Raw genomic sequence first — 13,378 nt, forward strand, 5'->3', positions numbered from 1 at the left:
TGGTTTGCTGCGAGTGAACAACAAGGATAGTAATTGCAACAGGTTTGGCTGCAAAAAAATAAATGCTTTAGAGTTCATGCTGGTACAGGTTTGGACCTCATAGTTCCAGTGAAAGGAAACTGTAGTGCAATATGTGCAATGAGAATTTATACAAACAAACAAAAGGGTTTAAGCAACGAGTGCGTGTCCACATACTTGTGGTCATGCATGCAGGGAGTCGAGTATTTGCTTTTGTGAAATATATATTATATTTTACTAATACACTGCACTGTGTGGCCAAAAGTATTGGGACACCTGTCATTTTGAAATAAATATAAACATTTTATTTGGTCATAAGCTGACACGCATGCGAGCTAAAAGATTTTTTACATTTTTGTGATTTACATGAAATACTCTCCAAGATGGAAATTCTTTTGCATGTAGGGGCATGGCCTCAGTGGCCCTGCAGTAAGTGTGCTGTGTGCACAAGATTGATGAATGCCCAGGAAAAAAAATTCAACTGAAATGGCATTAAATCTGGTTGTTTTAACCAAAACCTCTGGAATTTTGCAACCCTACTTGTATATGATGTCTTTTGATAGAGTGGAATGAGATTTTCCCTTCGCTTGTACTAGGAGACCCAAACCTGTTCTAACATCTCCGTGCCAAAGTACACAAATCAAGCTCCATGAAGATATGGTTTTCATGGGTTGGAGTGGAAGATCTTGTGTGGCCTGCTATAAAACTCGGACACAATAGACCACAAACCTATTGGGATGACTGCACCCCAGGGCTCCTCACCTCACCTGCATCAGTACCTGACTTTACTTGTGATGTCCACAAACCTTTGACCACAAAGTGTAAATCAATTCCTAGTTTCCACCATTCATACACGAGGTCCTAAAGCTGCAGCTGGCGCAGAATTCTTAAATTGGTGACTATTTATGAATATAGCGCAAATATGATCGGAGCTGCAGGCTTACCATTTCATCCTCCAACCCCTTATTAACGATCTTCAGGTCCTCCTTCTCCATGTTGCGCTCCTCCACGAACTCCACTCCGAAGTTTACCTGTGAATTACACACAGTGCCTGAAAGAGTGCGCGACGTACGAGGTGCCACAAACATGCAGCCTGCAGTCACGACCCTGACCCCTCCAGCTGCATTTTGTAAAAACACAGCTGCTTTATCCACTCGTTCCCACCACACAGACACTTATGGATTGCTCCCAAACACCCCCCCCCCCCCCTTCACCCACCACCCAGCAAATAAAGCGAGTTCAAACAGGGGTTTGTAATCTAGCAGCCATCTGAAGTCATTGACAAACAAATAGGGTTAAAAGAAATCCTCTTTTGGATCATATAACAATTTTACATATGAATATTCGAAATGATGGATAACAAATGGGGGGCCAATACTTTTGAACCATAACCATACTCAGACAAGCCACGGTTCATTTAATAATAAAATCCGTGGTATTTTAGTCACTATTCTTACACGCTCACATGGGAGCAGAACAGGCAATAAAAAGAAACCAAACTCCCCATCGTTCTATCCTGAGTAGCAAACATTAGTATTCTGTCTCGAGACACAAACTTGTGTGCGATTCAACAACGACTTGGCCTGGTTTGTGCATCATTCTTCTATTATTGAACCCCTTTGAACGCACGGGTTTCGATTTAAGGAACAGACCATGACAACAATCCTGACGAGTCAAGTTTCAAGATCACACGCACTTATTAAGAATAAAAAAAGTCGACAGGTCGCCATGGGAACCGGCTAAATGGGGATGATTCAGCTGAGATGTACCGTAAACGCTAGTAAACAGTGTATTTTTATTCTTCCACAAGTGTCCTAAAGATACACATCATGTGCCAGGAAGAAACCACAACACTTCCCCACTAGACTGGTACAGACCTTTTGTGCAAATACATGTGAGATAAAAGCTTTATTAATAATTAAGCCATAAATAATAAAATACTGCAAGAGCCCCCAAGTTATAAATCTGGAGCTGTAAAAATAGACACTGGTGGGGTGTCACAGGAAATGAATCATTTAAAAAAAACAAAAAAAAAAAAACGCTAATAAAATATAAAGACGAGCTCAAATCTGATTGGTCGGACGTTTCTAGGACACCATGGCTAAGATGATATTTAACGAAGATGATGATGATGATGATGTCCGGCCAGGTTATTATCCTGGATGAGCATCAGACCAAAGTCCAGCTGGGTACTTATTTTATATACGGATCCTTTTTGTACATTTTGTTAACTAAGATGAGGAACATTAACTTTCTCGCTTAAATCTATACTCCGTATGGACAAAGGTTTTTGTACGTCCAAATTTAGTCCACATTTGCTTTTGTTATAACAACTTCTCTTCTGGAAAGGTGTTCCACTTGATTTTGCGGGAATTTGTGCTCTTTCACCCACAATCAGGGTGTAGTCAGCATTCCAAAGGGTTAAGCTCATTCTCTTTGCTCTACATAACTTCCAACCCATAGTAAAGCATCTCTGCACAGAGCTGGCTTTGTGCACAGGGGCATCGTCATGCTGGAAGAGATTTGGGTCTCCTGGTTCAAGCAACAGCGGAAACAGTTTGGGAAAAGAACCACATATGGCTGGAAAACTCGGGTGTCCCGATACTTTTTTGCACAGATCTCTAATGAAATGCTGAGTAGCAATACGCATATAAAACCCTCCGAACCCCAACCCCAGTAAACACCATGGGGGTGAACTGGAACATGGACCCCAGACCTCCTGACCTACACAAATTAATCCCTGACCTCTTGCAGATAAGTGATCACAAATACCTACAACTACACCCCCGGAATCTGGAGAAAGGACTTCCCAGGAGGATAAAGATCTTCATAACAGCAATGGGGAATAAATCTTGAAGGTCATGTTCGACATTATGGATATATAGATGTACTGGACATGTGTGCACACACTTTCAGCCATATAGGGCATCTATACATGCTAGCACACAGACACCAAGACAAATATGTAATCATTAATGTAATCACATCTCATCTACTGCATGTATTTAATTGAAGGATTAAACGTGAGAAATGGGGGGGGGAGAATGCAAGCCATGCTGCTTGTGCAGAGCATGCTGTTTGTGAATTTTAAAATACGGAAAAGGAGAGAGGGGGAAGAAGAAGAAGAAGAAAAGGAAAAAAAAAAAAAAAAAAAAAAAAAAAGGAAAAAGCATGACTGTCCTGCTCTTTGAACCCTGCCACTGAGCCTGGCCCCTGAATCCCGCCCCACGTGTCACACAAAGGGGAAACGTAGCTCAGGACCGTGCCCTTCCTGCGCCAGCTGCCCAAACACAGAGTTGTCACGTTTCAGTAAAGAGACCAGCCTTCTCAAGCTGTTTTTAACTTTTATTTTCCGTTTGTTCCTTTAAATTTCGGACGCAAAACCGCAGTAAAAGATGTATGAAGACTTCCGGTCGCATTCCTTCTCGTGCCTTATTTCAGACACAGACACGCCTTTTTATCTCTGCTTGTTGGACAAAAGTATTAGGACACCTGACTGTTCCAGCCATATGTGAATCTTCACAGATTGTTCCCTCAAAGTTGAAGGCAGATGATTGAATAGGATGGATGCAGTAGCAGAGAGACCCAAACCTGTTCTCGGCAACGTCGATGTGCACAAATCCAGCTCCATGAAGATATGGTTTCCATTGGTTTGAGTGAACTTCTTGAGCACTGACCTCAAACCCTGTAGTGAGAATTAGAATGTAAACGTATCCCAGGCCTCCTCAATCATCGGTACCCGACTTTAATACTCTTGTGGCTGAATAAGTCAGTAAAATAAAAATCTAATGGAACATCTTCCCAGAAGAGTGGAGGTTATTACAACAGTAAAATGGGGACAGCATGTGAATTGGGATGTTTAAAAAGCACATATGCTCACAATCTTGAATCTCAAAGAACACAATTCTCCCCAATCAAAATCTAATGGAACATCTTCCCAGAAGATTGGAGGTTATTACAACAGCAAATGGAGACTAAATATGAATGAATTGGCACGTTCAAAAAGCACATACCGAGCTTATAATCACTGTTGTCTACGTAGTGTACCTTTGTGAGGTCCATACGCAAAGACATTGTGAGAACTGACCTCGGTGAGATCAACTGTGCTGCAAGGCCACTGGGTTTCAGGTCACTGGCCTGCTTCTGTGTCTAATGAGGTTTGAGGCATCTGGCTGAATCTAAACAAATAAGGAAGTCCTGTATATGTCAGGACTAATACCATCCTCAGCCATATCATTGTTAAAGAATGAATGAATTGAAATCCAGGACCTTCATGGCTCAGTATTATACAGTGGTGTGCTTTAAAGTAATTTTTAAGATTTATTTCTCTAGAAAATTTTGGTTTTTTGTTCTGGTCCAGAATGCAACCTCGTCACTCATTTGTTACACCATTATTAAAGGATTTTCTAGAAGCCAGCGCTGACCTCAAGCTGACAGGTAATCTGCTCTTTGTGTGCTCATTTTCCTTCTTCATTCGCTTCATTTCCACACTAAAGCTACACCATAAAAATACTGATCCGCTGTACTTGTACTCCAGCATATGCCACCAAAACCAACATACTATTAGGAGTTCTAATGGCTAAATGGGTGAAGTTAAATAAGGATTTGGATGCTCAGGATGATTTCAACCCTTTCCACTAAGAATAAAATTTGAAGGCTTATAATACGTCAAAAACACACAAAAAATATAAATACGTTGTTAGCAACTGGCATTAATTAAAAACCTAAACAAATGTTTTTTCAAGCCACTTCCCCGTAGCTAAAATAAACATCTGCGGTCGTCCGAGAGAGATTTGGAAATAACAGAAAGCTGATTGGCTGTTGCACGTTGGTCTCATTTGTATTCATAATATGACAAATTATATTTGGACTGGTGAAAAGAAGAACTTCAACACCACAGAAACTCAAAACATTCTGAAGTGCTGCGGTAGCATTAAGTGAGCATTAGAGTTGACGTTACGTGGACGTCGGACAATTAAGACCTGTTGAAAATTATTTAAGCGCTAGAACAGCAAATGTGGGACTTTTTAAGGCCTATAGGTTTGGTTTTTAAATGTTAGACTCTGCAGAAAACTTGTTGCCTTCAACAAGTTTTCTGTTGATTCTAACTTGTTGATAGTTTTCAAAATCTCCACCCAAACTACACTCAAATGTTAAACATCAGGAGAGTGGAGGTTAATATAAAAGCAAACGAAGACTAAATGTGGAACAAGGCGTTCACAAGGCACATATGGTCTTGTGTCCACAAACTTTAGTCTATACGGCTAGTGCTGGATTATTGGGTTCTAAAGAGGCAATTACTGATGTCATTTGTTACACATAAGATACAAAAAGTGAGAGTTAAATCTTACCTTAAAACCAGGGGCACTAGGAGCCAAGACAGCCCGTTCCACTAGAAGAGCTTTGCTCTATCACGCTCGCTCTCCTTTTTTTCTTCGTCTCGATTCAGACCTGGACCCTGCGTAATCAGCGAAACAAAAACAAACACTTTAATTAGGAAACACAAATTCATCAGCTCTAAAGACTGGGGGGGGGGGGGGGTTATCAGAGGAAAGTAGATTTGAAGGCAAAGTTGAACTGATGAAAGATTTACTGGACATGTTTATGGAAAGGGAGTTTGTTTGTGTGACTAATCGAGGTATCAAAGTGCACTTGGGAAGACAAACCACACCAGTCCTGTAGATGTCAGGACTAATACCATTCAACCATTTGCAGTGACAACTTCAGAAGAGGTTCACAAAATGTACATTTACAGCATTTCGGCTTAGAATTCAACCAATATATACACCTGAGCAGTTACAGCCTTGACCAAGGGTCCAGCAAATGCTAATAACTTGGTAGTGATGAAATTTGAAATTTACGACCGTCTGATCATAAGTCCACTGAACCGCTGACTTGGACTTTGGAACGCCTTTAAAGTTCTTTGAGTAGTATGTATGTTTCCAGCCTCTGGCATGTCCGCCTCATTTCTCGCCAGGCCGTGATCAAAACCTACATATACCCCTGATCAAGACCTGCAGCTTGAAGTAAACTACGGTCTAAACAGAAGAAAGAGCTACATTTTGGACAATAACAGGACTTTCGATTGTGTGAAACCACAAAACCCTTGAGCAAAATCAGGTTCTTTTTATTTTAGTGAGATTATGGAGGAAGTTAAGACATCAATCCAAGAGCTGTCTTGCACAAGGCAAGGTTTCGAGAACGCTCTCACACACACACACACACACACACACACACACACACACACACACACACACACACACACACACACACACACACACACACACACACACACACACACCAGTGCATTTATACACCCGTGGGTTCAGCAGTTTGACCGTCTCCCTTTTCAGGAAACCACATTCAGCAGAAAGAATGTTGTAAGAGGTTGTTTGATCCCGGGCTAAACACATGAGTTGCGCAAATCTAAGCAGAAAGCAGAACCTGGTCTCCGGCGTTCCAGTAAATAAAGGACACTCCACCTCTCGCTGGACACGGCGGCAATGCGATTGTTTGGAATGAGCGATGACCTAATGACGGGCGCTAAGAATTCATGGAAGCTTTTGGAGGAGCGAGGGTTTTTGTCGCGGGTCTGCTCCGAGCTCAATGAGCTTTCTTTATCACTTCCTCTGCTAATCAGAGGACGTGAGGACATTGTTTATGGCGGCAGCGCCATCGATCTACCGCCGCAGTCGGCTCTTGGCAGCGGTTGCGTGTTTCTGTGCGCGTTATTAATACGAAGTGATGGGGGCTTTACCTTTCAGCGACATCGTTTTTAGGAATGTTACGAGCCTGTCAGTACAAGCTGGTTGTCTGTTTTACCATGATGCATAGGTGCAGAACTGATAGATAATTAGGCAAGAAGCTGAATAAAGCCAAAAAAAATCCCATTTCACACCTCGTTAATGCGAACGTGATCGATAGAAAATAATGAGGTTGTAAAAACACTGTCTGTGACTAACTGGAGGTGTCTGTCTGGCTGGCAGTGTCTGGCTGTCAATCTGTCCGTCTGTCTGTGACTGCTGTTTCTACAGCAACAGCTTGTACACAAGGACTTGTACAGCAGACAATCCACATAATCTAATTTACATACTACACACGCGTTAACAAATAAAACCTATAACGAAGACATTTAATGAGTTTTCGAATGACAAATCTGAAAGGTTCTTGTGCGTTATTTTGAAAAGCAACAATTTCACCAAACTCCTAAGTTGTAATGTAAACTGGTTATTGCTACCGTAATCATTCGAGTAGAAGCTGAAAGTCAAAAGATGGTGCTTAAAAACAAGACTGTGGAACCAATGTTGGTCAGATACATTTTACTCTTTACTGTTTTCACAATAAACACAAGGCTTCAGATGATCCTGGATAAAAGGCTGAAAAGGAAATCAGAGAGTCATATTATGCTCCGCCCATCACCCGCAGTACTCCGCCACATGTTGTACACTCTTCTGGCCACGAGCTTCATAGTCTCGTTTTACACATCACAACAGTGACTCGAGGAGCTTTGCATACGCTGCACTCGGCAAGTAACGATTGATATTTTTTCTCTTTAAAACAGCACACTGTAGTCACTGCTGTTAATAATACGGCTCAAGGAGCGACGTCTACACCGATTTAAAGCTGCTCACTCAGAGTGCACAAATGGGGGTTTCCAGAATTTCTGTGTTACAGCCTCTAATGAGTCAGCGCCTCTATCTGAATGCAGCATGGACATGTTTTTACAGTGTCACACAATTGCAAGGGGTAAAATTGGTGGCCCCTGATTTTCCCCATGTTGTAAAAAATACTCTAGGGAAGAAAAAAAAATTCCTTGATATTAAGTTCAGGTCCTTCCATTACATTATCATTAAAAGCAGAAGAGTTGAAGATCTGATTCCAGAGTCATATTTTTTACAAATCTTTTAGTTGATCTGGGCGGTTAACTGACCATCAGCTGCTATCGGGTTGAAACAAAAACAGCTCCATTGGGAATCAGACTAAACAACACATGACGTGTTAAAGTTAGAACTTAAAAAAAAAAAAATAATGCAACGTCCTTCACAGAGCCACCTGACCTTCACAACCCCTCTGAACACTTTTGGGATTATCCGGAACAATGACAGAACCTCAGACCTCCTCATATTCTCAACATCAGGACCATCAGCACCACTAATGCTCTTTTGAGAGAAAGATCACAAATCCCTTCAGCCATACCCCCAAATCTGGTGGTAAGACTTCGCAGGAGATTGGAGATCTTTCTGAGAGTAAATCTGGAACAAGATGCTCGAAAAGTACATACGAGTGCATTGATCAGGCGTCCGCAAACTGTCCGTATGGTGCAGGTCCAAAAAAGAAGAAAAAAAAAAGAAAGACCCGTTTCTTAGAAACTATTGTAGCCATCTGAATTTTCCACTGATTTACAATATCTTACGCTGCACTTGATATCTGATGGGCTTGACAATAACCCCTGATCCTGAGAGAAAGAGAGAGAGAGAGAGAGAGAGAGAGAGAGAGAGAGAGAGAGAGAGAGAGAGAGAGAGAGAGAGAGAGAGAGAGAGAGAGAGAGACAACACCCTCGTGAAGAAACGCTGCTCTGGTAAGAATCAGGAAGTTAAAAAACAAAATTTAGGCCTTGAGTCAGGCCACATGATCTTGGATGCCCAGCAGCATGGGATCTATTGCCAAAATACAGAGCGAGAGCGAGAAGGGAGGGATGAAGAGAGGGAGGGAGAGAGAGACTCTGCAGATCAACCACTTAGCGCTGAACACATTTCAAGATTTTCTCTTCTTGATATACCAGGAAAGGAAAAAAAAAAAAGGTTTACTAAGGTGTTGCACTTTAAAGTTGTTTTGTGGTGTGTGTGTGTGTGTGTGTGTGTGTGTGTGTGTGTGTGTGTGTGTGTGTGTGTGTGTGTGTGTGTGTGTGTCTCTCGTGACTGAACTGATATTTAACTGCAGCCTTATGACTGTGGAGCTTGTCTGAACAAGTTTGTGGTCCGGTCCACGTCAATAATCTTTGCGATTTTTCATTCGTAGTACGTTTTACACGTTACCACAGTGCTGAAGCAAAATAAAAGGACAAAAAAAAAAGAGAAAAGGAACTGTAAATATTGGCACGTCTTCAGATATTGAATGTACAGAACCACTTTTAAGTTGATGTAATACAATAATAAACATGGGCAAAATGACAAAAATACCACAATTCGCTGAGATTTTGACAAATGCTTCACGATGTGCATCTCGAGATTAAATCAACTGCAAGCTAAAGAGGCGTAGAAGTGCAAAATAAGTAAACGTTAGATCTCTATATTTAATGTCTACAAATATCGTTTCTAAAAAATAAATACATTGAAAAAGAATAAATGATATATACATCTAAACTTAAAATAAAACTCTTGAAACTGCTTTTCGGTACGTGGCTATTCCGTTCAGTACACCTGCACAAAATTAGGGCAATCAATTAATCGGATAAAAAAAAAAAAAATCCCAAAATGATCCCAAACTTCGGAAACTTCTGTGACCTGGATCTTCTCCTCGCTGACTAAAATAATCGATAGCTGCAGGCCTAAAACAAATAACGATGCCAGGGGTATGAAAAAGAAACTAAAGTCAGTGCAGTGTCACCATGACTACTCACTCCGTACAGGAAATACGATTTGTTGGTGTTCGACCCAGGAAGTGGCTTTATTCCGTTAGTGTTTTATGTCCAGCTTCAAGATAAAGGAGAAAATCCTGAGAATTCCACATCATATTACCCTACTACAGAACATTAGTCGCTCTTTGGGATTTGATCTGAAGCTTCTCACGTCAGTCCCACATATTACGATCGTTGCCATTTTTAACTCATAGCACTTCTCTAAACGATCCCTGGCTTCTCTTGGACTTGTCAGTGGAAGCTTTTTTTCCTGTCTTCGAGGCAAAATCTCCTGCTGCAGCATGAGAGCATTGCACCGAGACCTTTCAAAACCTGGTCAAGAGTCAACATTTTTGGCAGACTTTCTGACGTAGGCTGGAGTCTTCAGTCTGCGGGAAGCAAACCTCGGCATCGCCACACAGCGAGCTTCCCTGCAAAGACTTCGGATTCCGAAGCGTTGCTCGTGTTACCTCGAACGCCTCTTGTCTCGGTGTGAATTACAGAGCAAACACGGGCAGCCTTTTTGCCTGGCAGGATCTTGGATCGGTGCCTGGTTCCTGCGAGGGCTTGGGAAGATCATCGGAGGAATGCGATCTATCGTTTAACGATTATTTGAGATTGTGGAACCTCAGGCTGGAACATTTGGATACTCCTTTCCGATTGAAACGTAATTTGTTCAGACGTACGTTTCCCAGAACCATTCTGGGTTTCGAGTACCTTCAGAATGTAAACAGGATCGTATTCATGTGTACAAGAGCTACTCTTGGACAACTGAACATTTCCAGCCATGTGTGGTTCTTCCAAACAAAGCTGGAGGCACACAACCGTATTGGCTTTGGATGCAGTGGCATGAAATTTTCCCTGAAACCTGTTGCAACATGGCAATGCCCCTGTGCACAAATCTAGCTCCATAAAGATGTTTTGCATGAGTTGGAAAACGCAGAAGATCTACTTCAGAGCTCTGACCTCAACCCTGCTAAACATCTTTGGGATAAATTGGTACACTGCTGTAGAAGTATCTCTCACCATATCTCTCTCACCATCTCTCTCACACCCTCTCTCACCATATCTCTCACCATATCTCTCACACCCTCTCTTACCATATCTCTCACACCCTCTCACTGCCTCTCTCACACACCCTCTCACTACCTCTCTCACACACCCTCTCACTCCCTCTCTCACCATCTCTCACTCCCTCTCTCACCATCTCTCACACCATCTCCCACCCTCTCTCCCACCCTCTCTCGCTACCTCACTCTGTCTATCCATCTATCAATCTCTGTCTATTTCACTCAGTATCTCACTGTCTGTCTATATACCTCCCAGTCTGTATATCTATCCATCCATCTATACGTCTCTTACACACACTCTCATTCACTGTCTATCCATCCATCACTGTATATCATCTTTCTCTTTCATCAGTCTAATTTTCTGTCATTTTATCTATCAGTCTCTTTCACTTTCTCTCACTCACTACCTCTCTCTGTCTATATTTCTTGCCATCTTTCCATCTGCATCTCTTGTTCATGGCCTCACAACATCTCTCTCTACCTGACGCTATATCTATGTCCCTCTTTCACTGTGTCTTTCTCCATCACGCGCTCCATCTTTCATCCTGCTCAATATGCACATTTCTATCTATCTATCTATCTATCTATCTATCTATCTATCTATCTATCTATCTATCTATCTATCACTCTTTTACTCTGACAAAATCTTTCTATAGCGTACTCTCTCAATCTTCTCTCTCTCTCTCTCTCTCTCTCTCTCTCTCTCTCTCTCCCCATCACTCTTTCTCTGACAAAATCTTTCTATAGCGTACTCTCTCAATCTTCTATCTATCTATTTCGCTACTCAAACATTAATCAAGTCGAGTTTATTCAGCGGTTTTAAAGGTTTTTGAAGTCGTAAAGAAAAATAAACTAATAAACCGCATTGTGTGAGAGAAATCAATAAAAAAAAAAAACACTACAAATGAGTACTGTGGCTAAGCTAACTAAAACACGGCTAAATCTCTGACAGTTAATTAATAAACTGTAGATTCCATGTATACAAATTTCGAGTTAGAATAAACCGTTAACAGAGAGAGAGAGTGTGTGTGTGTGTGTGTGTGTGTGTGTGTGTGTGTGTGTGTGTGTGTGTGTGTGTATCCTCTGACTGACCTGACAGCTCAGGTTTAATTCACATGCTAACACCTTAGGGAGAGAGTTAGCTACAGAACCGACTGGACCGGGACACCCGAAACCTGACTTACCACTTGGGTTTGAATTTAGAGGGGAAATGAAGGGAAAACTAAATGAACACAAATCAAAATAAGATTCCTCCTGCCCGGGCTAGCTGCGAGCTGTACACGGCTAACACAGGCTTCCTCGCCGGCTACATCACCGTACCCCATGAGATGCGCGCGCGTGTGTGTCTGGGGGGGTTATGGCTAGCTTTATATGCTAATCTAAAAAAAAAAATCATAGACTCAAATTAAACCGTGTAATATTTAAATTAGACCTTGTGAGCGCGCGCGCGCATGTGTCTGCGGATGTGCGTGTGTTAAGCAGTCACCTACCCAGCACCACCTGCACCGAAGATCACCTCAAAGCCATGATGAAGCGAGTTGCTGTTCCAGGAGAGACCGCCACAGATTCTCTTACACACACTACCGCACACTCACACACACAACACCCTGACGCGCGATCCTGGATAAACGGTGTGTAGCTGGATGTTGACAGCACCACGCGATCCCCAGTCGTGTGGCTTTGACTGCCTTGAACTGGCTTCGAGAGCGCCCCTGGACCGGAAGTGACGCACGGGAAATGAGCTCATTATACTCAAACGCATTGTACACACGCGAGAGAGCGGCCGTGTTTATAATTCTGTCTGTCTATCTATCTGCTCATATCTATCTATCTATCTGCTCATATCTATCTATCTATCTATCTATCTATCTATCTATCTATCTATCTATCTATCTATCTATCTATCTATCTATCTCTGTCTGCTCATATCTATCTATCTATCTATCTATCTATCTATCTATCTATCTATCTATCTATCTATCTATCTATCTATCTATCTATCTATCTATCTATCTCTGTCTGCTCCTATCTATCTATCTATCTATCTATCTATCTATCTATCTATCTATCTATCTATCTATCTATCTATCTATCTATCTATCTATCTATCTATCTATCTATTTCTGTCTGCTCATATCTAGCTAATCAGCTAATCAAGTTCCAGTCAAACCCCTTCACCTCCTTCATTTTTCTTTTTTCCAAATGTGTACATTAATACTGAATGCATCCAAACTATGAAAGAACACGTGTGGAGGCAAAGAAAAAAGCAGAAAAAACCCCAGAATGTTTTACTTGCGATTATTCAAAGTTCCCACCTTTTGCTTGGAAGGTAGTTTGGCAAATTCATGGCATTCTCTCATCAGATTCACGAGATAGTCATCTAAAATGGTTTTCAATTTACTTTAGACCATTGGTGGTCTATCATCAGAGTTGATAATCCTATTAGTTGAATTGGTACACATCTATATTATACCATGAAACTCTGTTAAGTAAAGTAAAAAATAAATAAATAAACAAAAAGGATTGTCCCAGGAAAGTAAGACTAAGAGCTACCTCTGCTGCAGAGGATACTTTTTCCAGCCCCAGAAACTTTAGATTGACATAAATGCTCCTATGTAAATCAAGCCTTCATGGTCAAATTGAGGCAAATAAACCCTTACTTTGGTTACTTTTG

General features: G+C 41.5%; 1 protein-coding gene across 2 annotated transcripts in view; it reads right to left on the reverse strand.

The window, feature by feature from the left end:
- atp13a3 (ATPase 13A3) overlaps window positions 1–12,425 on the reverse strand; it is a 30,461-nt gene extending 18,036 nt beyond the window's left edge. For both annotated transcript variants that reach the window (XM_083557758.1, XM_083557757.1), the window contains exons 1-3: window positions 12,195–12,425; window positions 5,370–5,476; window positions 963–1,049 (exon numbers count right to left, since the gene is read on the reverse strand). In XM_083557758.1, the coding sequence (XP_083413884.1) occupies window positions 963–1,013 (51 nt within the window). In that variant the 5' untranslated portion in view covers window positions 1,014–1,049; window positions 5,370–5,476; window positions 12,195–12,425. The remainder of the gene's footprint in view (window positions 1–962; window positions 1,050–5,369; window positions 5,477–12,194) is intronic.
- Between the last annotated feature and the right edge of the window lie 953 nt (window positions 12,426–13,378).

The sequence above is a fragment of the Silurus aristotelis genome, assembly GCF_946808225.1.
Source record: "Silurus aristotelis genome assembly, chromosome: 13".
In the NCBI taxonomy this organism is placed as follows: Eukaryota; Metazoa; Chordata; class Actinopteri; order Siluriformes; family Siluridae; genus Silurus; species Silurus aristotelis.